Source organism: Zalophus californianus, chromosome 6 (assembly GCF_009762305.2).
Source record: "Zalophus californianus isolate mZalCal1 chromosome 6, mZalCal1.pri.v2, whole genome shotgun sequence".
Lineage (NCBI taxonomy): Eukaryota > Metazoa > Chordata > Mammalia > Carnivora > Otariidae > Zalophus > Zalophus californianus.
Genome location: NC_045600.1, coordinates 83831351 through 83856054, shown reverse-complemented (window position 1 = coordinate 83856054; position 24704 = coordinate 83831351). Strand labels below are relative to the sequence as shown.

Genomic DNA, 24704 nt, shown 5'->3' with positions numbered 1-24704 from the left:
CGGTGGCTCTCGGCACCCCTTGGAGCTGGGCCTCACCCCGGCTGGCTTCTCCCCAGCACACTGCGTCCGATGTGGAGTTGCTGCTCTGCAGACACCAGGACTTCGAGAAGTTGCTGACAGCCCAGGAAGAGAAGTTTGCCCAACTGCAGAGGAAGGCAGAGGAGAGAGGAGGCTGGGCGAGGGTACGCCAGCAACAAGGGGCCTGAGGGCTGGGGTGGGAGCAGTCTGAGCAGGGAGCCACCCCAGGGCACTAAGCCCACCTCCGACCCCTCGGGAAAACCCTGTTTTTTGCCTGGCCCGCTGCAGGGCCCCGTCACCATCCCCCCTTCAGGTAGGCTGGAGCCCCACTGTGAACTAGGATGACGGGCAAGTCTCCTAAGCAAGCTGAAGCGGGAAGAGATGAAGACCCATGAGAAGATAGGGCTGCTCTCAAGGGGCATTCGGGGAGGAGAGGCTGGGGCATGGAGCCCTGACCTGGCTCACCTTTCTCCCCTCTCCAAGGCGGAACAGAAGCTGCCGCAGCAGGGGCCAGGGCTGAGCCCCAGGGCTGCTGGCCATGCACTCACCGTCCTCCAGCAGAGGCCCTTCGGAAGCCGGGGGCCCGGAGTACAGCTGGCTGAGACAAGGGACCTGCAGCCAGGTGTCTCCGTCGGGCCGCACATACCCCCTGCCACCATTGTCTCTCTGGAGCCTGCAGCCCGGCAGCAGGAGCCCAGTGGGGCCGGGGCCGTGGGGGTGAGGCCCAGACCCTGGACCCAGCACTGAGCCCCAGGGGGGTGGGCACTGGGCAGAGGAGCCGAGAGTCCTCAGGAATGAAGTGGTCAGAGAGGGGTGGATTCCTAGCCCACCTTTCAGAGGGGGCCTGTCCTCTGTTGCTGGATGTTTCCTGGGTCCCATCTTGCCCCTTCAGGATGCAAAGGGTGCCCCCACCGCGGAGGGGTTTTTGGAGCCCCGGCAGCCGCTCCCGCCTGCAGGGAGGCAGGTAGGCAGGAGGAGGCTCCTTCTCCAGGCTGCTCTCCCCCACAGAACCAGAGGGCTCAGAGGGGCCATCAGGGCCTGGCATCCTGATGTGATGGTGGATAATCCCCTCCCCCCCATTCTTAAGACCATTTCATTCCTTTTTATTATTTAAGTAATCTCTACACCCAGGGTGGGGCTCAAACTCAACCCCGAGATCGGGGGAGGGGGGTGTCTCACACCCTACTGACTGAGCCAGCCCGGTGCCCCAGGACAGTTTCATTCTTAAGCTGCCTCACAGCTGCTGCCCCCAGCCCGGTGTGGCGGGGGCGCCTCTTCCTCCTCTTGCTGGTTTCCTGGCACATCCTTCCCTGGCTCCCTCTTCCCCATGGACTTGGCCTGGGAGTCTCTGGAGACAAGCGATCGTGAGGATGGGCTGCAGCCTCCCCTCCACGCCCAGCCGGTGCAGCCTCCCTGCCTTCTCTCTACAGCCCTGCTCGAGCCCCTGGGATGGCTGCCACAGGAGCCTGGGGAGCAGCTCCCTGAGCCTCTTCTGGGCCAAGAGGACGGCAGCAGAGGTACTGGGTAGTGGAATGCGGGGGGGGGAGGGCAGAGGACAGGCCCACGGGGAAGAACGGACATGGCACTGGTGACCCCTCTCATCTCTTCTCAGGATATGGCCCCAGTGGCCACCCTTGACCTCGGAGGAGCCCAGCGTGAGAGGCTGGCGAACCAGCACGGCAGGAAACATGCTTTCTCCTTAAGGTGAGGGCCAGGTGGGGAGGGAGACTGTGGCCCCAGAACACGACCTGACCCAGCCAGCATGGCCTCCCAAGAGCAGCAGGGGGCTGGAGGCGCAGGGGCCCACGGGTGTGGGAAGCCAAGAGTTTTGACCGCCGGCTCTGTGGGTGGCAGGCTGAGCAGCGGGGTGGAGACCCTGTGTGCGGCACCTTCGGAAGGGCAAGCTGAGAGCTGGCATCGAGCCCTGAGCAGCGCGGCGGGTAAGCACCAGGGGCACCTGGGGAGGGACTTGGGGCACTGAGTCCCTGGCCCCCAACTGCTGTTTCACGCATCCTCCGAAGTGCCACATCTAGTACCTCTCTAGCCTGAGAGGTTAAGTGGGACTTAGTGTCTTCTCAGAGAGTTTAGGGCCCAGAACGGGTAACCCACTTGCCAAAGATCACAGCGCTAATTAGTACCAGAGGGAGGGCCGCCGGGCTTGCCCCCCTGGCTGCCTCCTGGCCCTGTTCTGCCCCCTTTGGAATCTGCCTCTCTGACTTCCCTGCACACTCCTAAGGCTTTGTTCTGTGACCCTGGGACCTTCTCTAACCTTCCACTCCTCAAAAAGCTCTGAATGCACTGCCCTTGGGGTATCTTGTGGACAGTGGCCAAACCCAGTTATATCAGGAAGGATGCCTGGAGAGCACCTCTGCCCCAGAAATCTCTTGTCAATGTGGTCAGATAGGCTCCACCCAGAGACAGTGATATTCAGGTCATGTCCTCAGGCTGCTGCGAGACCTGGGTGGGAGTCTCTTCCTGTTCCTCCCAGTCTCTCGGGGTTCCTGGCTCACTTCCTCACACGGTCTCTGGTCCCCTGGGAGCTGAGTCTGTCCTTCCAGAATCCCAAGGGGATCTTGAGTGTCTTCAGGATCTTCTCCAGACTGAGCCTCTCTTAGCCCGTCTGCACTCAGCCTTCTAGGAGGCAGGGGTGCGCTGGGGACCTGCCTGAGTGCTGGGCCCGCACTGCGCACCACATGGGCAAGGCTCGGTGCGTAACACAGCCCTCCTGTAGCAGGCACATCGCTCTGTTTGGGCTGCTTTTAACAAAACTATCACAGACTGGGTGGGTAACATTTATTTCTTACAGTTCTAGAGACTGGGAAGTCCATCAAGGCGCCACCAGATTGGGGGTCTGGTAAGAGTCTTCTTCTGGGTCGTGAGTGGTGCCCTCTCACTGTGTCCTCACTTGGTGGGAGGGGCCGGGGGGTTCTCTGGGGTTTTTGTAAGGGCTCCACCCTCATCACCTAATCACCTCCCCGTGCCATCCCCTTGGTATTAGGATTTCCACAGAGGGATTTGGGGGTAGACACGAACAGGCAGGGAGGCTGCTGGCTGCAGAGGCCTACCACCGGGGCCAGCGCTGACCACTTTTCTCCCTTTGCTCTGCAGCCCACAGTCTAAGCCTGGAGCTCCCAGCCAGACCTGTGGGCTTCCCAGCTGCGCCCACTGTTGAGAGAGTGCCCGGCCCCGCCGGCCCGCTTAGGTAGGGCCTGTGGCTATGTGGGCAGGTGGGAGTCCTGACCCCGTAACTGGCACAGCTGCTGCCCTCTTAAGCCCGAGATCTGGAGACTCAGCCCTAAGCTGCTAGGATATGGACTAACCCCCGTATTTGAGACCCTCAGCAATAGAAAATCCTAGCACCCACCCCATCGGGTACAAAGCTCTGCTCGGAGTCCAGGCCCTGAGGTTCCCTCTCCCCACAGATTCCATGGCTGTCCCCTGACTTCCTCACTGAGGGAGACGCCCATGAGGGCCGATGGCCAGCCACGACCCTTGGAGTTCCTACAGGCTGCAGGCCCTGCCCTGGCACCTGCCCACGGCTCCCACTGCCTTTCCTGCCCCAGCCGGGCCCAAGGTAAGGACTGCCCGGGCGCCCACACATCACTCACTCGGCCTCCTCTTCCAGTCCAAGACAGAACACAGGGTGCCGGCCTGCCCTCGGCCGCCTCTCCTGCTCGCCCCTGCTCCGACGGGAAAAGGGAGGCTTACTGTCCTAGAGCAGGCCAGAGGTCAGGCTGTCACCCCCCACACACACACCGACTCTCGCAGACAGACCGCGGGTCAGGCCCAAGGAGCACCTGGGAGGGCGGCCATGGCTGTGGTCTCTGGCAGCTATGCAAGCCTGCTCCCGCAGGGCCCATGGGCTCCATTTGAGAATTCAGATAACATGGTGCTGAATGACTAGGCCTCGTCCTGGATGGTGGCTTCTAAGGCTCCCAGGGCCTCCATTTTTTCCACTGTGACACTAGCCCCATGCCCAGGGCAGGGCCCAAGCATCAGGGGGCCAGAGCAGAGGGGGAGTTCTGAGCGACAGAGAACCCATTCTCTCCCACCCCCCCTCCGCTGCCGGTCAGCTGTCAGTATCTATAGCCTCCAGCAAGTTAGGAGGAGGGGGCATGTTCTGAGGCCAGGCCCTACGGTCACTCTGCCTCCCTGTTCCCCCAACAGGTCTGAGCCCTGAAGCAAACCCTGAGGTGGCACCAAACCTCAGGGCTACAAACAAGGACAACCTCTAGGGGACCAGCACAGGACTCTGCTACCAGGACCAGCGTCTGGAACGGACGGTTCCTTGTTAAGAGGCAGCCCTCGCCAAGGTCACAGCTTTGCTGTGGCAGGCCATGCGTGCTTGTCCCCGTGGCTCCTCCGATCGCACGTGTGGCCACCCCTACTGCAGGACAGGAAGCAGCCGTCTGACCGGGGGGTGGAGGGGAGGACAGGGGTGCTGGCTGCCACTGCCTGTGACTCCATGCCCTGCCCAGGGCTCCAGCAGGGTAGACGGGACCTGCTCGCTAGCTCTGTGGGGGCCCTGGGGAGGGCTTCTTCAAACCAGTCCTTGCTCTGTGTAACCAGGAGCCCGGCATGACCTTTCTTGGCAGCAAGGACTGATCATCTGGTCCCACCTCACATTTATATGAGCCTCTGTGATACATAAACCGCTCTATTTCACTCAGTAGCAATGGGGAGGGGCACATGGCTTTGAGCACTTATGCAAATAGGGTCAATACTGCTCTGGGCTCAAGCCCTTGTCCCCCAGGCCTACCTCGGGTGACCACAGAGCCCCCGGAATATTCTCCTTGCTTGAAGAGGGGGCTGCCTCCGGCCCGAGGAGCCAAGGCCCAGCCCTTTTAAGATGCTCAAGGCCCCTGCATGTGGATGTGGCGAGGTTGCTGGGGGCTGCAGGGCCCTCCAGGCCCCAGGGGCTCCGGAACACGTGGGGAGGAAACTTGTCCTGTTCACCTTGCGGGGGGGGGGGGGGGGGGGTGTGTGTGGCAGGCAGCGGGGGAGCCTCACGCCCTCACTGGGGCTGGTGCCGCCCGCGCCTCCGCTGCAGGGCACCCCGCAGCGCCTCCAGCAGCCGCTCCCGGTTGTTGCAGATGTTGTAATGGGTCAGGCAGAGCAGCTTGTCTGCGTCCTCCGGGCTGTAGGTCAGCTTAGAGTAGTGGTAGGGGGAGTCGGAGGAAGACAGGTTCACCTCCCCGGCCGCCTTCTCCTCAGGGGGGCGCGGGATGCCTGGGGGAGAGTGTGGAGCTGAGGCTGGGGGGTCCCCTGTGGAGAGGCATGAAGGCTGGAGGGGGGAGGGCAAGGGCACTCACCAGGGGCCTCGTATTCGCGGAAGGAGCCATCCACCAGAGGGAAGTGCAGCACAGCCGGGGCGTCGGGGCAGGCTGGGTCCAGAAACAAGTGGCACTCGCGAGGCTGGCGCTGCTCCTCAGGGCTGGGTGAGATGGGCGGGAAAGGGATGCCCTGTGCCTGGCACAGCCGGCCCAGGAGCTGCAGCTGCTGTGTGGCAGGAAGAGGGGTGTCAATGGGTGGGGCTCCCCCGTGCGTGTCTCCACCACCGGGCCAGCTGAAGCTGGAGGGCAGCTGAGACACGGGGGACTCAGTGCCCAGATGCCAAATCCGACCCAGGCAGACCCACAGGGCCAGGCCAGACATGGGAAAGTGCTCGAACCCTGACAGCCTCCCTGCTGCAGCTCCCCTGAGCTCTGCTGTGAGGGGCTGCTAACAACTCCCAGGTTCTGCAGGAAACTTCACTGGACCAACAGAAAAACTCACAGCACAGGGTTCCAGAGGTCCATGACCAAATGGGGGTGGCAGGGACCCCAAATATGAAATACACTTAAAAACATCTCCCTGTCACTGTAACTCCCCCTGGTGGTAAATTCACAGGATCCACAGTTCCTAGGATGCCATTCCCAGGGTGTCCCTGTCTCAGCCTCTAAGGGAAGCTGGACCAGATACTGGACTCTAAGGTAGATGTCCCTGGAGGCAAGAGCCAGGATGTCAGGCCAGGGCTGGGGTCACCACTGCCTCTCTAGCCTGCCCCCCCCAGCCCACCTGAAAGGCTCCTCCGAGGTTGTAATCCAGCGACAGGATGAGGTCCACATCCCGTGTGGGCCGCAGGAGGGGCGGGAAGCTGGTGTTGATAAGGTAGCCAACATCCAGCAGACAAAGGTGGGGCTCTGCAGGTGTCAGCTGGTTGGGGAGCCCATCCAGTTTGGTGGCTGCAAAGGTCAGGGGGATGGGGTGAAAAAGCAGCTATCATTGGTGCCGAGGCCTCCAGACCCCTCTAGCCTAATGCTAGCTCCTTGCTACTGGTAGAAGCTGACCCTGCCCTCTGCTCCCTGACCTCTCCTGCCAAAGTAGCCCTGCCACTTCCCAAGACCCCACAGATGGGCCCTGATCCACAATAGAAGGAGAGGAAAAAGGGTTGCCGGTCTAGGCAGCCCAGTGAACTAAGCTCAAAGGAGCTTGGGGCCTGGGGGTTGCAGGGTGTGGGTGTCTGGACCAGGGACCCAAGGCTCAGGTGGCCATGGGCAGACCTTGGAGAACTGGGACCAGGGAGAGAAAAGATACCTTTCCAGGTGGAAAAGTGAGGATGATGGAAATAGTCCTTGTGGAAATGGAGGCCTCGCAGGAAATTGTGGGTGGCCTGGGCCAGTGGGCGCCGTGTCAGAAGATCAGTGAAAAACTCAGCAATCCTGCCGGCCCCTGTGGGAGTCTCTTCTATCTTCAGAAGAGGGACCTGCTCCTTGTCTGCATAGTCAAGAAAGGGAAAGTGGAGCGTTTCAGGAAAGGGGGACCCCTGAACTTTTACCCTAGCTTCTGTGGACACCCAAAGGCCGCCGCACCATCCCCAGGTTCTCTAGTGGCTGTCTCTCCAGCTCCTTCCAAGGAGCCCAGGAACCTACCCAGGGTGGCCCGATCCTGTGCCCAGCGGTCCCAGAACTGGCTGGGCTCTGAGGCCCAGTATAAGCTGTCCTGGAGGTTGGCTGCGTACAGGTTGCTCCAGATACCTGAGAGGAGTCATGGGGGGAAGAGGGAACCAGAGGGGAGAGTCTCCCACCCCATCACAACCCGACCCCTCCCCACCGCCCATCCTAGACCAGGAAACGGCCCCGTGACCGACCAGAGAGGTGGAGGCCTGCCATCTACCCCAGGCCCATTCTCCCCACCACCCCTGCTTCCATAACCTTCCAGCCGCCCCCCTCACCTTCAAGGAAGCAGATTCGGGACTCAGGAAGCCGCTTGGTCAGGCGCCCCATGAAGAACTCAGAGCCAAAGAGCTCAGAGGGGATGAAGGCGCCGTACTTGGGAAAGCCAACCTCGTAAGGGGAGAATTCACACCACTCTGTGAGGAAACGACACAGCTTCTCTGTGGGATTCAGACCCCCAGCACCCTCAACCACCACAGGCTTCACATCAGGGCGGCCTGGCGACCTAGAGGCTTGGGCTGGGTGCAGGCACCCTGAGCGTGGACCTAACCCCCTCCCAAAGCCTGAGTGACTCTGGGAGGATGACAGTCTCTGGAAAGCATGGGACCTGGCCCCGAACGGGGGGTTGTAACACCCATCTCCTACACACAGGCCCAGCTCCCCCTCACCCTGCCAGCACGAGAACGCAGCTCTCAGCCCCAGGGCTACTCACCTCCAAATTCAAAGGTGGTCAGGTTCTTTTCCTTGGTGTTGAGGGCACAGTAGATGGGCAGAGGGTTCTGGCCATGACTCAGGGCCTCCCGCTGGGCTGAGAGTGTGTGGTCATGGGGCTGACGGACAGAGAGGATTTGAGCCTAAAGCTGTGGCTTTCTGGTGCCTGAGGCCTTTGCCACCCCTACTGCCCAGAGCTGCTCCCGACCTTCAGACCATGCCCTGGCCCCACCCCTCCCCGCACCTCATCGTGCAGCAGTGCCTCGCTGATGAGGGCCCACAGGTCGGTGAAGCAGGTCGGGTGGCCCTGGCGGGCACGCTCAGCCAACTCCTGCCAGTACCGCTGGAGATGGCTGGGGGCCAGCACGCCCAGTTTGCTCTTGGTCACCTGTGTCTTCAGTGTCGCGGTGGGCCCTGCCAGGTCTTTCTGAGACCATTCTGGGTCCTCGTAGAGGTTGGCCAAAGCCCTGGGAAAAGCCGAAGCCCAGGGGGTCACTGTATACTGTGGGCTCTCTATCCTAGGACAACAGTCTAGCAGGCACCTCCCAATGGTCCCATTGAGCGGGTTTCCCTCTGGCACGTCCTTTCTCCCAGCTCTCCCAACTGGGTCAGAGGCACCCAGGGGGTCTACAAGAGCCTCACCACTGCCACCCCCAGACTCCTGCGCTCAACCTGCGGCCAGCTCACCAGGTGGAGCCCGAGGCCCCTGTGATGTAGGAGATGCAATCCAAGAGACCCAGCTCCCTCAGTCCAGCCAGCTGCCCATAGAGGGAAACCATCGCCCGGATCCCACCACCGGTGGCCATAACAGCTACCACGGGGATCTGGAAGACAGAAGAGCCAGGCCAGTCAACACCTGATCAGGGCTCTTGGAACCAGTGCTGGTCAGGCCTGCTGAGGAGGATCTAATCAGAAGTAGCCTCTCAAGGGTTGGGCTTGTCTGGTTTTAAGAACTCCAGGAAAAATGGCCAAGTACAAGGCCTTATCTCCTCACCCCTAGCCCGAGGAGTCTCATAATCACTTTCTGGAAGCCCCACGGCCACCTCAAAAGTCTCCCACACAGCCACCCCTTTCCCCCTTGGAAAGAGATGCCCCGGGCTGGCGGGCGGCCCTCAGCCTGCACGTCTCACTGATCAGTCAGACTGGACCCAAGTCCCAAAACCTGGACCAGGCCAAGAATCAAGAAACAAGGAGAAGGAAAGCTAGCCCAGGGGGCAGCTGGGGAGGCGGGGCAGTTACAAGCTCCAGGTGCCTCATGCAGTGCTCTGCATCTGATGGCATCGGGCTCCCGAAAACATCACATGAGAGGGAAGCAGAGCCGGGCCAGGCAGATAGGAGGTGACCACGCTCTGCTCTGGTGAAGAAACAATCATTCAGCTCTGGGCCCGAGCAAGCCTATCCCATGCAGCCCGGCCCACAGAGACCTCGTCCTCCTGCAGGTCATCATCCAGCTGCAGGGCCTGCTTCAGGGCTCTGGCCACCACCCGCTTCCTCCTGCTCAGGAAGGCCTGCTCCTCGGCACAGGGGCCGCAGCCCAGCCGCACCGCCAGCTCCCTCGGTCTGCGGGGGAGAAGGAAGGGACTATAAGGCAGCTCCGGCCTCATCACAGAAGAGGAAGCTGGGCCTGCCTCCCCGGAGAAACCCACTGCCAACTCTTCAGCCTCCCCCGCCCTCACCCCTGCCCAGACTGAAGCGTGAGGCGTGTGGCTGTGAGGGGAGGGGGTGAACCTGGACCCTGCGGGGACACAGGGAATACAGCAAAGAGGATTCACAGGACCGGGAACGCTGGCGTCTGAAAAGGCCCCGGGGGGCGCCTGGGCGGCTCAGCCGGGCAGACAGACGCCCTCGGCTCAGGTCGCGGTCCCGGGGTCCCGGGATCGAGCCCCGCGGCGGGCTCCCTGCTCCGCGGGGAGCCTGCGTCTCCCTCCCCCACTCCCCCTGCTTGTGTTCCCTCTCTGGCTGTGTCTCTGTCAGATAAATCAAATCTTTAGAAGTAAATAAATAAACAGGCCCCTCTGGGGTCCCAGGTTGCACGTAGGCCCCCTGGGTGGGTCCCACCACCACAGACCTACTTCTACCTCTGAGCTTTGCTCCCTCCCCCACCCAAAAATAACTCCAGAAGAGACAAGAAACAGTGTTCCCACCTCTTCGAGGTGAGGAGCCAGTTTTGCAGGCATGTAAAGAAGGGCCAGGGTGGGTGACTCCTCTTGTCTAGTGAACATTAGCTAAGGTCCACCCACAATGGCTGCCACCCAAAAGGAGCGAGGTTTCTCTCCTCTGGTAGTTCCCTTGCCCTCTCTCTGCCTCAATCTCAAGCTCAGGTGGCAGCCTGCTCCCTCCCCCGCCAGCCCCCACCACGCCCCCTCCTCCTGGGCCCAGCCCTCACCCTTCTTCTTTTCTCAGCTCCACCCTCATCAGGGGTTCCTGGAAACCATGAACACCAGTCACAAAAGCCAGCCACCATGTCCCTCTCATCCCGGCCCAAGCCACACCCTGTGATGTCCCTCCCTCCCCCCCCCCCACCCCGTGCTCCCTTGGGCCTCTGGCCATCTCCACAGAGGCAAGGCCTGAGGCTCGAAGGCAGGGCTGCTCAGAAGACCCCCTCTCCCCAGAGCCGGGCCCAAAGACTGCAGCTCCTACCAAAGCAGGCCAGCCCTGCAAGGCCTAGGGCCCAGCCCGGCCCATGCTTCTGGCATTCTTCCTTTGGGTGATCAAGTAAGTACCTGGGACGTAGGGAAGACAAGCCTCACCACTTGGCCAGAGGGCAAGGCCCTTAGGGGCACCTTCAGTTGCTCTTGAGGGGCATCCTGCAGGGAGGATGAAAGAAGACCTCAGAAGACCCTCCAGCAAGGACCTCGCCCATTGCCCTGGGGAGTGACAAAGCAGCAGGAAGAGGGCTAGGAGGCCAACATCAACCCCACCCTCTTCCCAGGATGCCTGATTCTGCCCTAAAGTGATGGGGTGGGGGGCTCAGCACGAGCAGAGGGACCAGCTAGGAGGAAGTGGGGAGGGAAGGAGGGAGGGAAGGAGGGAGGGAAGGAGGGAGGGAAGGAGGGAGGGAAGGAGGGAGGGAAGGAGGGAGGGAAGGAGGGAGGGAAGGAGGGAGGGAAGGAGGGAGAAAGACCCTGCAGGCCCGGCCTCGTATGATGGAGCAGCACACTACCTGCAGAAGAATACCCAGTTCCTGCTCCCAGCAGGCTGGGCAATGGAAGCAAAAGGGGTCAGCACCCACGGAGGCCTCATGTTGACCCTCACAGGACCCAGGAACCACAAGCTGAACTCTGCCCTCGGACTCTGGAAACAGGAACCAGAGCAGAGAGGCTGCGAATAAGGTCTTGGCCCACAGAGGCCCAAGGCGGTCTCACATAAGGGGCCTGAGGGGCACTTCCCTCCCCCCACCGCGAGGGAAGACTGGCAAAGGCCCAGGCTGGGAGATGGAGACCCCACCACAGCCACTCTGAGGACTAAGGGGACACACTCGAGTCCTGGGGAGCCGCAGCATGGATTTGCCCCTAACCTCGACTGCTGCCTATGAGAGCTGAGGGCAGCTAATGGAAGGTCCCATCCAGGATCCCCATAGAAAGGGGAAGACCAGGGCAGAGGGCTAGGGGCTATCCCAGTAGGTTGGGGACTTACGCTTCTGGTCCCCTGCCTCCTCCAGTCGAACATGCAAGCAGGAGAGCTCCCGGGCCTGAGTCATTAAGAATGCCCCTCAGACTCGCACCCCTCCCCTGTTAGAGGCCCCCACCCTCCCAGTACCCTGGTTTTGGTCCTCAGCACTTTATTACATTGGCCCTGAGTCACCAAACATTTGCTTGAGGTTGTACCCTCTTGAAGAACTGAAATCCCAGAGCCCCCCAACTCAGTTCTACCCCTGAATCCCCAACGGGGGGCCCACGCTTCAGGCCCAGGAAAGAGGGCATGAGGGAGGGGTTCTGGACTCACCACCAGGATGCCATTGCTGAAAAGCTGCTCAGCACAGTCTGTCCTGAAAGAGCCACCAGTGACCCTCATCGCAAGTCCAGCTTTCCAGGCTCTCACCCCTCAAGGAGGGAAGGCCACCCACCCCCAACCATCAGTGGGTGTCTCCCAGGGGAGGGTGTCAGCTCTGGGTGTGCTGGGCTCTGTCCTTCCCCGAGAAACACTCCCACACAAAAATCACCCCATCGCCCCTGACTCACAATCTCTGCAGCCGAAATTCAACTTCTAGCCGCTCCTCACCCTGGAGAAATAAAGCAGCAAGTTAGAACGGGTGAGGAGTGGGTGTGTAGATTTCAATGTAGACGCCAGCAGGGGCTCCTAGGGCCCCAAAGGTGGGGAGAGCCAATGTCCATCTCCAGGTTGCTCTGTCCACCTTCTCTGGGTGGCTCCTAGAAAGCTGTTCTTGGCTTAAGGGCCAAGAAAGAGGGTCGGGGATGGGACTGTTCCTCAGTGACAGCAGCTCCTGGGCTGCCCATGGCCTCTGCAATGCTGGGGAAGCCTGGACCAGCCACTAGAGAAGAGGGCCATGTGCCCAGCTCCCCTCCAAAGCACCTCCCCTCCCAGAGCTAAGGCCCACCGCTACCCTGGGCACAGCCTTGCCTGAGGGTTCAGTGAGAAGCTCTCTCGGCGGAAGTCCCCAGCCTGCAAAGTCCCCAAGTCAAATAGCACTGACAACATGGGGTCATCGCTGGTCAGAAGATCCTGGTCAAAGACTTGCAGCTGCAAGACATTCTGGAAGGGAAGAGAGTGAGGAGCTGCAGGAAGGGATGGAGTAGGAAGGTGAGCGGGGCCAGGGCACGGAACAAGGGCTGGCAGGGACAGTGGGCAGGGCAGGGGCTGACACCTGGCCCACCTTGAGCTGGCTGTGGATTCGGAAGCGAAAGCTCTGATTCCAGACGGGGTTTCTGCTGTTCTTGACTGTGCGTGTCTGGAGCCTGTGGCTAGAGGCTGTGGGCAGCCACAGACTCACATAGCAGTCAGAGGGGGTCACTGCGGTAAGGAGGAACCAGTGCCTGCTGATGGCCAACAGCCCCACCCAGCCCAGCTGCCCAGAGTCCATGACCTTCCATCCCAGGCAGCCCTGGGAGGCCTAGAGACCCATGGAATGGGGCTAGGTCGGGAGGCAGGAGGAGAGGCTGGGGTGCTACCCAACATTCCCCCCAGCACCTCCTCCTGGCACCCTCTCTAGGACCCCCTGCACGCCCACCCCTAGAGTCTCTTGCCACTGGCCCTGTCCCACTCTGAGGAGCCCAGCTACAATGCTACTGTCCTCCCTGGGCCCAGCACTCACCTAGGTCCTTCGAGGGCAGGCCATGGGCCTGCAGGACACGAATGGTGAGCAGGCAGGTCCCAGGAACCTTTGCCTGCAGAGGACGGGGAGGACAGGCTTGCTGCAGGCTGCTGAGCCCGAAGGAGACAAGGCAAGCCCAAAGAAGAGGCCAGGGTGACCCATCCAGGACCAGTCCCGAACCAAAGGGACCAGCCCTGCCCCGCATCCCATCAGAGTCCTGAATGGAAAGGCGGCTACGGGAGCTCCCAACGACGCCTGCCAACACTTACCCAGCACTCCAGGCCAGCGTTTGTCCAAGGGCTTTATATGCACGTTAATTTCTTTACTCACACAACCACCCTGTGTGTAGGGACTACTTATCATAACCCATCCCACAAGGAAACAGAAGAAGAGAAAGGCTAGTCCCTTGCCGGAGGTCCAGGGCCAGGACTGGACCAAGCTGGCTCTCAATCCCACGCTTATCTGCTTCCAGTTCCTACTAGAGTGTCTTTCAGTCTTTCCACCCCACATCCCCAGCTAACCCTTGCTAAGCACCCTGGAGGCTGGCCTTGGGTGGCAGGAGGCCTGGGGGCATATACGGCTAGCGAGGGGAAGAAGCTCACTAAGGCCCAGCCTGGCCTTGGGCCCCTTGGTGGGGCTGCTCCCTTGGTTGAGCAGCTTACATGGAGGCCTGATCCAGTTAAGCAAACCCTCTATTTGGAGAAGCAGGAGTGGAGAGCACAGACTTGGGTTTTCAGACGGCCTCCCCACCCCTGGCCAGGAATCATTTATGGAAATGGGTCCTCTGCTTGAGCAGGAACAGCAGTTAGCAGCTCACACCACCCACAGGCTTTCAAGTCCTCCAGGCGCTACAAGGTCGGGCTAAAGAGGGTCCCCAGGCAGGTCCATCCAAACCCACGAACATGGATCTGGGGATATAAACCATGACAAATGTGCCAGAGAAGCCTGTACCAACTATTCCTTTTGGCCTTCAGCCCTGCCTCAGAAAGGTCCTGATGGCTGGAGTCCAGGGGTAGGGCTGGGGAAATTCATCTGGCAGTGTCCGCTCTGGGGCCCCCACGCTCCAAGCAATTGAGTCGGGAGCACTGGAGCAGCTACTTCCTTGGAGCCTGAGTTCTCAGGGCCCAATCCATGGGGCCAGGAACTCTGCCTGGAGCCCATCTCTAGGGCAGGACGCCCTGGTCCGATGCAGGCAAACTCCCCTCTCTACACCCGGAGACACCCACAGCTCCCCTTAAGAAATAGCAATAACCGGGTGGGGGGGGGGCACCTGGGTGACTCAGTTGGTTAAGCATCCATCCAACTCTTGATTTCGGCTCATGTGAGATCCAGCCGCGGGGTCCCGCGTGTCGGGCCCCACGTGTCAGGCTCCGTGTTCAGTGGGGAGTCGGCTTGAGATTTTCTCCCTCTGTCGCCCCTCCCCCTGCCCCACAAGCGTGCATACTCTCAAAGCAACAAGTCTTTACAAAATAAAAAAAGAAATAGCATTAACCAGGCCCCAGGAGGACCAAGCGTCAGAGTGGGGGCCCAGCTCCCTAGCAGGTCTTACCAGAGCCATGAAGCTGTCCGTCCTCAGGAGCCACAGATGGCAGGCAGTGGATGCAGGACCAAGGACTGTTGGCTTTTTAACCCAGAGCCAGTGATGTACCACCAGCTGGCCCCAAGCTCCTCCCTGGTCCCTCCCAACTGCCTCCACTCCACCCAAGCCTCACACCCACTCCAGGACAAGATACCTGCCGAGGAAATGAGGAACCTTAAACCTATATGGAGACTCAGACACCCCCGGGATGGGGGCTTACCACCCATGAAGACCCGTTCCCTCCAGCCGTTGCCATCAGCACCTACCCCACTCAGCCCTGCTCTCATGCCTGGACCTAGAAGGGCCACTGACATCTAGAAAGCAGGGAGTGGGCCCAGGGCAGCAGCAGGTGGAAAAGCCTCGTCCCCTGTCGCAGGGTCTTTCACAACCTTCCGTGCCAGTAGGACAGGAATGCCCAGTCCTGACTGAAGCGCTTGGCCAATCTGAGGGGAGTGCCCCAGGCCCATCACAACCTGGCAGGGGTGTGGTTCCTTCCACGAAACAGCCCTCCCAAGCAGCGTGCGCAGCTGCCTCCACCCTCGGAGCCGGGGGACCGGGATGATGACGCCTCGGGGTGGCATTTGGGGAAGGGGGCTCTTCCAGCTCTGGGTGGGTGCAGGGAGGGAGGGAGTCTGAGTGCAGAGACCCCTGCGGAGGTGGGCGGCAGGGTTTTCTGTCCCCTCCTACCTGTCCTTGTTGTGGGAGAAGCAGGGGTGACCCTGGGGGCCCCAGACCCCATCAGCTGCCCCGAAGCTGGAGGAGAGCCCACAAGGCCAGAGCAAAGCTCGCCACAGCTTTACAGGCCGAGTCGGTGCAGTCCGCTTGCCCTGAGAGGGGCTGCGACAGCTGTCACAGATAGAGGGGTCTTGGCAGCAGAGAGGTCCTCGGGCGCAGGTCTGGACCCAGCCCTCAGCCGCAATCAGAGTAACCCTGAAATGTTCACCTGAACCTTCCAGCCCTCACCAGACCACAGAAAGCAACTTCGAGAGGGAGTCTCAGCACACATGAATCACAGTCATCTTTTATTGCACATTTCCCTCCATGCCAGCCCTTCTGGTCCTTCCGGCTCTCTCTCCGGGGCTCACAACACGCCGTGGGGTAGGAAACACCAGCTTCTCTGGTTTCCAGGCAGGACACCAGCGCTCCAAGGTGCTAAGGTGCCCGAGGCCGCGGTGGCAGTGAGAGGCGGCACCGCACCTGAAGCCCAAACCTCCTCCGGGACAGGCTGCTACCTCGCCTGTGTGGGAACTTCCTGGGAGCCCACACCCAGACCTGTCTGGCACCTCCTGGGCCTCCAGATCACCTCCCCAACCTCTCCAACGCTGATCCCAAGCCAAGCCGAGCCGGGTCGGCAGCCAGCCACTCTGAAAGTGACCTGGCCAGAGAGGGCACGACCTTTCCCACCAGGTGTCGTGGCAATGTTCACCAAGGCTCCATCAGTCGAGGCCTGAGGCCTTAGTAAGGGAGTCAAGCAGCTGGAAGTAACTGTACTTAAGGTCATACTCCATATCATACCAGTAGTTCACTGTGGAGAAAATGGAGACCTGAGCATGAAGGTCCCCCTCCTAACCTACTGCCTCCCCAAACCATTCCCCAGCTGCCCTGCGGGCAGCTCCTCACCAGCAATGCAGCCATGGGACTGCTGGACATGGTGGAACCACAGGGCTGGCAGGTAGAGCATCTCACCGGCCTGCACCGTGCAACAAAGGGCCCGGGCCTGACTGTAACTGGGGTACCGGGCCAGATCTGGAGCCAGTGGGTCCAGTGGGATCCAGGGTACCTGGGGACACAGTGGATGCCAGGGAGCAGGCCCAAAGCCCCCAGGCCCTCCAGCTCTGTGCCTTCCAGAGGGAAACACCACACGACCTGCCCTGTTCAGCACTAGGAGGATCCAGACTTAGGGATCTTTCAGAACCAGGTGCCATCTCCCCAACTCTACTGTGCCTGCTCCTCAGAGACCAGGTTCTGACCCTTCCCTCTCCCCAGGGCCCAGGAACAAGGCAGACACCTTCTCCGTGGCCTCTTCATCCACCATCTCAAAGGAGCCCTCTTCAGTTAGCTGGTAGGTTGCTGGTGTGTACAGCTCTGAAACCAGAGAAAGGTGTGGGGACACTCAAATGGCCCGCAGCTTCTCAGTTCCTCCCACTTGTTCCCTGAGTGCAATGGAAACACTGCGTCCACACCTCAGGCCTGGTGCACGAGCCCGCCCAGGGCCCTCACTGCCCTCCCTCTACCTGGGGCCACCTGCTCTCCAGCCCCTGCAGGCTGAGTCCCATACCATAGGGGATGAAGGGCCGGTCGCTGGGTGGGTGTAGCAGGAAGCGTTTCTCCCCTGAGACCACACAGTAGAGGTTCTCATAGTGGTCCTTGTGTACTGCCAATACAAAGAAGGCCCAGGGTTATGAGGGGCAGGGCACAGGAGGGGACAAATGATCACATTCAGGACCCTGCACCCAAGACCGACGTGACAGATGGCATAACAGAAGAGCACAAAGCAGGCCCAAGGGGATGCTGAGGAGTTGGGCAAGCATTCGGCATTTCAGATCTCTGCTCACCAGGGACTTGGTGCTCACCTGGGCTCATGTCTACCTAAGAGGGGAATTCAAGCAAACAGGGTTCTCCTGAGTTCACCCCTGACCTGGCTGGCCTTTGGAGAGCTTTCTAGAGACCCAGAAGACACAGTGCCCTCCACCCCCAGTGCCACGGGACCTTCCCCAACCTGAGCTATCAGGAGGCCCTCTGTCATGTCCAAACCCCAGAATCCCAGAAGAAATCTTAGAGAACAGTCAGTCTAACTTCCATCCAGACCCAACCTTCCACTCTTGGCCTCTCTTCCCTCCTCCCCCACCTCTGTATTCCTTTGACACCTACAAGATGTCACTGCAGACGCCTCCCCCAGCCAGAAGTTCACAGCATCAGGCATCTTTCCTGTAGGTCAGAGGTAAGAGAGCAAGTCAGAGAGGGCCATCCTCAAATGCCAGGCTGGGAACCACCACCACAGAGTGATGCTGGACCAGAGCCTAGGGGGGACCAGAGGCTCACAGGGAGCAAACAGGGGGAAGGGGAAGAAGAGAGTGAGCTCCAGAAGGTGCCTCCCCCCGCCCGGGGGAGAAAGGAGGGTAGCAATGTTCCGTAGTTCAATTCAAAGTCATGGTCTGGAGACTTGAAGGTTTAGTGCATAGCTCCTAACCCTGAAGGGCCAAGAGTAGGGGCCAAGTCATCAACAAAGGGAGAAGCAAGCAGAGCTGACTCCTTCCTTCCCATTTCTTCCCTGCCCGGCCGATACCTTCACTCACCCAGTGCCTCAGAGGCCCAGGGCACATGGGACTCTAGATCAGGCAGCAGCTGGGGCAGCTCAGTGGGCAGGTTGGAGCACTGCTTCTGCACGTAGAGGACTCCTGGGTGCTGGGCCTGGCCCTCTAGCACATCCAGCACGAAGCTCAGGGGCAGGCGGCGCTCAGCAGGCATCACAAAGCGGTTCCCTCGTACAGCATCCGCGTAACCATCTGGGGTCACGGCCACGCTCACCTCTGTGGAGCCCACTGTGGCTCTAGAGGAAAGGACTTTCAGCCCATACCCAGGTACCACAAAGAACCACCCAACAACCCCCCAGGGGAGGTCCCACCTGAGATAGGGGAGGGACCACTTCCGCAGAGCTGGCCAGTGCTGCAGGGCGTTACGGATGATGCAGGGCCTATTGGGGCAGACCCAGTCTCGGTAGAAGTGGAGTGGAGTGGGGGGCTCGTCCAGGTAGGGCACAGCAAGAGGCACACAGAGCTCTGAGAGAAAGAGGGGGGTGAGGGGACTGAATCCAACAGCACCCAGTTGTGTCCCAGTGCCTACAGAAGAGATGCCCTCCTTGGACAGGACACACTGTTACCACTGGTAATGCCCACTGATGACCAAGGGACCCTGGACAACCAGGAATTGAAGAATGAGGGAAATTTAAGGGAGAAAGAGTGAAGCACCCACAAACACACCAAGCTGGGCCGTAAGAGCCCACAGGGCCAGGGGATGCTGCTCAGCCCCAAACCCAAACCCTCCTTGAGACCATGTTCGGCCCTGTACAGTGAACCCTCAGCTTTCCCACGCTGTAGTGCCCAACCTCCCGCCAGCCATTAGGGAAGACAGCCATTTAGGCAGGGCAGGGAAATCCAGAATGAGTAGAGCTGAGGCCCCAAGGCCATAGGCTGGTGTGGGTGAGTCAAGACTCTGGAAAGCACCCTCCAACCGTGATACTCAGTGAGAACCCAGAATGTACTCAGTACTTGACTTGGCCCATGTGGAGGTATCAAGTGATGATCCTACTGTCATCTCAAGAAGATTACAACCTAACTGGGCAGACAGGCTGCCACACAAAACCCTAAGAGGAAAAGTAAGGGCTGAACTCTGTTTTTGATCTTACTGAATAGCATCACCACCCTCAGACACCCAGCACTACCATGTGTGTTTATGCAGGTTGTGCAGTATGCCACCTGCGCAGATGTCTATAGTGGCCCTGTGTCACCTCTCACAAATCTACTCTTTTTGGCTCTTCCTTCTCCTTCACTCAGGTCACCTACTGATGGTCCCGAAATTCTACTGATTCTACCTCCTCGGTCTCTCAAACCACCCCCTCCTTTCCTCTGCTAGTATCTACATTCAGACTACCTCCTCAGGTCTTCAAATGTCACTTCAATGGGGCTTCCTTCCCTGGTGATGCTTTTAAATTGGAACCTGTCCACAACAACCCTACACCCCTTCCCTTTTTTTCCCTTCTCTCTCCCTTTCGTTCATCACCATGTAACACACTATGTATCTCACTTAGCAAAACTGTTCATTGGTCTCTCGTGCTAGAGTAGAATGTAAGCTCCATAAGGGCTGGGATGCAAGCCTTGTTCAGTGGTGTATCCCCAGGGCCTAGAATGGTCCCTAACACACAGCAGGTGCTCAGCAATGGTTGAAAAGTCTCCAACATCTCCTGGCTGGCTGGTTGCTGCAGTCAACTAACTGGTTTCCTTGGCTTAATTCCACTCCTTCTCAAAGCATCCCTTACCCTGGCCCCAATCATCTTCCTAAAATACAATCTCATCTTGTCATACCCCTAGTTAAAAAAAAAAAAAAAAAAAAAAATCCTTTGATGGTTTATAAATTATAGTCCACCCTGGCATGCACTCAAGTCAACACATGATCAGGCCCAACCTACTTTTCCAGTCTGGTTTCCTCCTGTCTGGTGCCCGCCCCTTACCACACTCCCAGGTAGAGCCAAACTTTGTTCCTGCTGCTCACTCAGACTGGAATGCCTCTCTCCCGGCTTCTATAAAGGGTACACAGAGCTTGGCTTTTTAGTTTCATCCATGAGATCTAGCCTGAATGTCTTGGCCCCAGTCAGCAACCACTGCACTAATTTTCATCTCCGAGATCATGCCCTATCTCTCATGTCAGTCTCCATACCGGTCATCTTCGCTTTGCAGTCAGAAAGTAAATGTCTTTAGATCAAAAATTGGAACTAAGTGGGAAGACCCTGGCGGGCCCAAGAAAACTGAAAAGGAAAGACCTGGCCCACGTGCTTGCTTCGCTGTCCAGGGGTACGGTGGAACCTGCCAAGCAGACAAGGGAGCAAGGGGGAGGAAACTGGCAAAGGGCCTTCCCAGTCAGGCCAGCCCACCAACGCAGTCACGTTGGGAAGATGATCTGGGGGGCTCTGTAAGTCTCCCTATTGTTCTCACCGGGATTCTCAAAATATGTGGACACTACCATTTGTTTTTTACCTTTTGCATTTTCTGCAATTATTTCAGTTTCACTACCTCCAATTAAAAGACTTCCTGTAGAGAACGGCTACTGCTCCCTCCTGAGGCTTCAATGTGAGAGAATTTCCAAAAGGAATCCAAACAATTCCTTTGGCCTGACAATTCTTCTGCCAGAAATTTAAGCAACAGAAATACTCGCACATGTGCAGAAAGACTGCTCCAGGCACGCTGGCCTTTTCATTGTTCCGTGAACACACCAGGCACACTCCCACCTCAGGGCATTGGCCCCAGTGCCCTCTACCTGCAAGGCTCTTCTCTCAGATGTCTGAGCTGCTCACTCCCTTCCCCTCCTTCTTCAAGCCTGTGCTCAAATGCTGCTTTATCAAGGCAGCCTACCTACCCTATCTTACTTAAACTTGGAACCTGCCCTCCCACTCCATACCTGGCCTGAGACCTCTTATTCTGCTTTACTTTCTTTCCCACAACATCTGTCTTCTAATCTGTTTCTTCTACTGTATAATTAACTCGTTTAGTGTGTCTAGGATTAATTGTCTCCTCACCTGGAAGGTAAGGTCCATGAAGGCAGATATTTGTTTTATTCAGTGACATATCCTGAACACATTGATCAGAGCCACACACATTGAGGTGCTTAGTACTGAGGTGCTCAAAATATTCGTTGCAGCATTAGCAAAACGAAAGACTGCAAATGACCTAAATGCCTATCAATAGTAGGCTGATTCAGTAAATTACCACACTAGTACACAGGAGTGAAAAAGACTGAGGAAGAAGGCTATGGGGCTATCTTCAGGATACATAGTGCAGAAAAGTGTGTTTCGCAGGCTACCACTTGTATACAGAAGGAGCTATACAGGCACGCGTGTGTATGTGTGTGTAGATATAAATTGAGTATTTCTGGAAGGATGTAAACTGGAGACTAGAACGGGAGGAACGCTTACTTCACATTAGAAATCCGTTTTTTTAAGCCACGTGCACGTGTTGCTAATTAATGGTAAAACAAATGGGAGGGACGGAATCAAGGAGAGAGGGAAAAAAAAAAAAAAGCAGGGGAAGAGTCAGGGATTACTTCTACAGCTGCCTACAATTCTCCCAAAGCTCTGCACCAGCTCAGGGAAGTCTGTTCCTGAATAAAGCGTTCCAAGCAAAGGATTCAGAAAGGGAGCATCCGACCATCTTAAGACTTAGCGACAGGAAAGGCTGCGAAGGGCAACAGACTGCCCCATTATTCCGAACGGGCTGACTGCGTGAAACACACCAGGGGGAAGACTGGCCCGGGCCCTGGGAGTAAAGCGAAGAGTCACCCCAGAAAGCCACGAGGACACGGGAGCAGAGGAGCAGGGGACCCAGCACGGGGGTGGGGCAGAAGAGTGATCGGAGAGGGCCCAGCAAGGAGTCAGGTGCACGAGCTTCTGCGCTCCTTGGGGACACGAACTAGAGGGAACCGTGGTGTCTGTCGGCGGCCCAGGAGGGTCAGGGCGCACCCGACTCGGGGCGCCGGTTCCCCGCATGCCCAAGGTCCCGCCCGCGTCTGAGGCTGCCGGGCGGTCGACGCGAGGCCGCCGTAGCCTCCGCGCGAACCCACTCACCCCTTGCGGCGGCCGGGAATTCTCGTAACTCCCTCCGCACCGCGTCCATAGCCGCCTCCGCCATGACGCCGCCGCCGTTGCGAGGCCACGCGTCCGCCCTTAAAGACCCCGCCCCGAGAGACCCCGCCCCCGCTGGGCCCCGCCCCCGCCCGCAGTGCGCCGGGATTCAGCTAACCGGACCACCGGTGAGAAGCCGCGCCTTCTCCCGCCTGCCCCACTCGCTGGCATCCTAGAGTTAACAAATGATTGTATTTATTGACGAGTTCATACATCAATACAAACGGACGAGTTAAAAACAGCCCCTGCCCCGTGAGACCTGGGGAAGAGGGAAGCGCCACGGCCTGGACAAAGTATAAAAGTTATAAATAAGGGTAGGGGGGGTCAAAACTGGGTCAGGGCAAATCTGGTCGGGGGGCGGCAATTGCCGGTGGCCTCAGACATGCAGAAGGGGACGGGCGCCGGCCGACCACAAGACCCCCTCTCCCACCCCACGCTCGGGTGGGGATAGGGAAAGGGCGGCCACCTTCTTCCAAACCTTAGCGGGAGTGTGGCTCCCTCCTCTGAGGGGCTGGCTGGCTGAGGATCGCCAGGAACCCAGGCCAGAGGGCCAGGCCTGAGCCTGTTTCGTCTGGGCTGTGGCTAGCGTGCTGTGGAGTAGACTTCTAACCCTCACAAAGGGCAGCTGCAGCCCTGCCGGGGTCCACCCTCAGCTGCAGTTCTTTGCAGTTTGGCCATGCAGGTGGTGGTAGTACAGAAGAGTCGGGGTGAAATAGGCTTCATCTGTTCTGGTGTATTCCAGCTGGTGCAAACAAGAGCTGAGCACTCCACGCAAACCAATTTCTAAGTTTCTGCCTACAGAACCAGCAGGACCCCATGGCCTGTCCATGGGACAATTGGTTTTTCTGACCTGAATCTTCAGGAAAGCTACCCTGACTTACCTGAGGCAGAGGGCAGCAGCAGGGCCCAGAGACACATGTTCCTCACCCCAACTCAACAACTGCTTCACTACTTGGTCCTGTTCTACCTGCCCCCTGCGCCCTATATCCTCCCCCTCACTCCTAACAGCTGCCCTTCTAATCTATCCCCTCCCCTCTACCACTTACCTGTCCCACCTGCCGCCTTTCCAGTGTGTCTCTTGGCCCCATCTGCAGTCCCACATGCCCCCCTCTCCCCTCAACTTCCAGCATCCAGAGCATCCTGGGTGCCCAGCACCGCCTTTGAGGAGGTTCCTTCCACCCAGACCAGAAACCTACGAGCCATCTCGTACTGGCTAGGTTGTGGACCCCAAGAATCCAGAATTCGGGTTAGTGTGTTCCAGTCCTTTTCATGCCCCTTGATAGTTCCACGTGAGCCAGGGTGGCAAAGCAGGAGTAGCACATGAAGGGAAACCAGGCACCCATCAGCCAGCCAAGTACTCTTAGCGATGACACTCAACTGTGTGTGTGTGTGTGTGTGTGTGTGTGTGTGTGTGTACTTCGTCTGTGGCCAAGGTCCTTAGAAGGTGGGCTGGCGCCCTGTAAACCATGAGGGAAGTTCTAACACCAGCATCACTCAGGATGCAAGGAGAAGGTGGCCTCTGGGTCTAGCAGCCTGCTGGGGATCAGGGTTGGGAAGACAGGGAAGACCAAGGGGCTGGGAAAAGGAGGCCAGGGCTTTATGTTTGCCCAGCAGAGGGCTTTACTGTCCTGCAGCAACATCCCACAGCTGTCTCCACAAGTTCTGGCCAGGAGAGAAAGGGGGGCACAGGAAGAGAGAGAATGCTAGGGCTCTCTTGGGTGGGGGGATGGGAGTGGAATGTGGGGGGCTCGGGCCTCGATACCAACTCAAGCCTCCTGATGGCTGGGAATGCCCTGGAGGGCTAGAGGGTTTTGCCTTTGGGAACTGCCAGGCACTGGGGAAAACAGACAACCCCCCCGCTCTGGCAGCCGGGGGAGTGCAGCTGGTGTGGGAGGGGAAGTGGAGGTAGAGGTGAAGCTCCGCTGTTGGCTGAAGGGCACTGATACCACATGGCCTTTCACTTCCACCCCACCGAATACCCTGTGTGTGCTCCACCCCAGGGAGCTGATCCCTGCAGTAATTTCAAATGGCTTCTAAGAAGAGAGGGCCAGCCCTTCCCAATTTCCCCCAGATGGGGCAGGCTGCCCTCCTGCTCCTCACAGCACCAAGATGACAAGGATCCAAGACCTACCCTGCATGAGCCACTGAAGGGGCTGTGGAGGCAGGAGCTCCAAGAAAGTGAGGCAACAGTCAGGGAAATAAATTAATAAATACAGGGGCCCCATGAGGAAGCTGGAAAAGGCGCTTCCCCTCTGAGCACTGACCCCTGCTAGCCACTCCAAGTATCCCCACAGGTTTTGGAGAGTGGAGCAGGGGCTACAGTTTGGAATAGGGGGAGCATTCACTTGGGACAGGATTCCGGAACTAGAGTCTGCGTTCCATGCGCCGCTCCACCGCCCGAAGCAGCAGCTCTGAGTATTGCTCTAGCAGGGCCTGTGTCTGCTCAGCCCCCACGGCCCCAGGGCTCCCGCCCGGGCTGCACAACACTGCCCCGGCCAGGGCCTCGAGCTCCTGCCGCACTGAGGAGAAGGTGTTTCTGAGGAGCTGGGCGATGCGACTCTGCTCCGCTGAGGGCGTCTTGCAGCCAGCCACCTGCAGCAAGACCCGGGAAGTGAGTCGGAGGAACAGTGGAGGAACCTCCTGTCAGTGGATCTATAAAGGGGAGGGACCCCACCTGGGTCTAGCCGGACCCCAGAGAAGGCCCTCCTGGACCGTCCCCCATGTCTAGGGTGGCCAAACAGTTTTTGAATATGACAAGGGCTGCTATTAATAATTACACTGGGACAACAGGCATAAACT

The 24704-nt window shown here is 58.8% G+C and overlaps 3 protein-coding genes across 6 annotated transcripts in view; 1 reads left to right on the top strand and 2 right to left on the bottom strand.

Moving 5' to 3' along the window:
- The window catches only part of SPTBN5 (spectrin beta, non-erythrocytic 5), a 45299-nt gene extending 40362 nt beyond the window's left edge, over positions 1–4937 (top strand). Inside the window, exons 60-68 of the mRNA XM_027572844.2 lie at positions 57–153; positions 497–642; positions 911–982; positions 1449–1535; positions 1631–1722; positions 1873–1958; positions 3127–3220; positions 3441–3592; positions 4186–4937. Of these exons, the coding sequence (XP_027428645.2) occupies positions 57–153; positions 497–642; positions 911–982; positions 1449–1535; positions 1631–1722; positions 1873–1958; positions 3127–3220; positions 3441–3592; positions 4186–4253 (894 nt within the window). The 3' untranslated portion in view covers positions 4254–4937. The remainder of the gene's footprint in view (positions 1–56; positions 154–496; positions 643–910; positions 983–1448; positions 1536–1630; positions 1723–1872; positions 1959–3126; positions 3221–3440; positions 3593–4185) is intronic.
- A 95-nt stretch (positions 4938–5032) lies between these two features.
- On the bottom strand, positions 5033–21957 carry LOC113910558 (bifunctional peptidase and (3S)-lysyl hydroxylase JMJD7). 2 transcript variants are annotated; one of them, XM_027572860.1, is made up of 25 exons: positions 21849–21957; positions 18141–18294; positions 17812–18065; positions 17387–17443; positions 16794–16889; positions 16524–16600; positions 12937–13009; positions 12499–12635; positions 12246–12377; positions 11846–11886; positions 11610–11652; positions 11301–11355; positions 10828–10958; positions 10388–10471; positions 10051–10088; positions 9089–9224; positions 8352–8488; positions 7909–8131; positions 7666–7783; positions 7232–7369; positions 6930–7034; positions 6595–6774; positions 6076–6242; positions 5331–5517; positions 5033–5247 (listed from the first exon to the last, which is right to left on the bottom strand). In XM_027572860.1, exons 1-25 carry the CDS (start codon positions 21910–21912, stop codon positions 5033–5035), a joined length of 3042 nt encoding a protein of 1013 aa, XP_027428661.1. In that variant the 5' UTR covers positions 21913–21957. The 2 variants fall into 2 exon arrangements, with proteins under 2 accessions (XP_027428661.1, XP_027428660.1); XM_027572859.1 differs by lacking the exons at positions 5033–5247; positions 5331–5517; positions 6076–6242; ... (14 more) ...; positions 12499–12635; positions 12937–13009 and adding exons at positions 15520–16040; positions 16136–16295.
- Positions 21958–22084: 127 nt separating this feature from the next.
- MAPKBP1 (mitogen-activated protein kinase binding protein 1) overlaps positions 22085–24704 on the bottom strand; it is a 51860-nt gene continuing 49240 nt past the window's right edge. For all 3 annotated transcript variants that reach the window (XM_027571847.2, XM_027571845.2, XM_027571848.2), the window contains one exon: positions 22085–24497. In XM_027571847.2, coding sequence (XP_027427648.1) covers positions 24270–24497 — 228 coding nt within the window. In that variant the 3' untranslated portion in view covers positions 22085–24269. The remainder of the gene's footprint in view (positions 24498–24704) is intronic.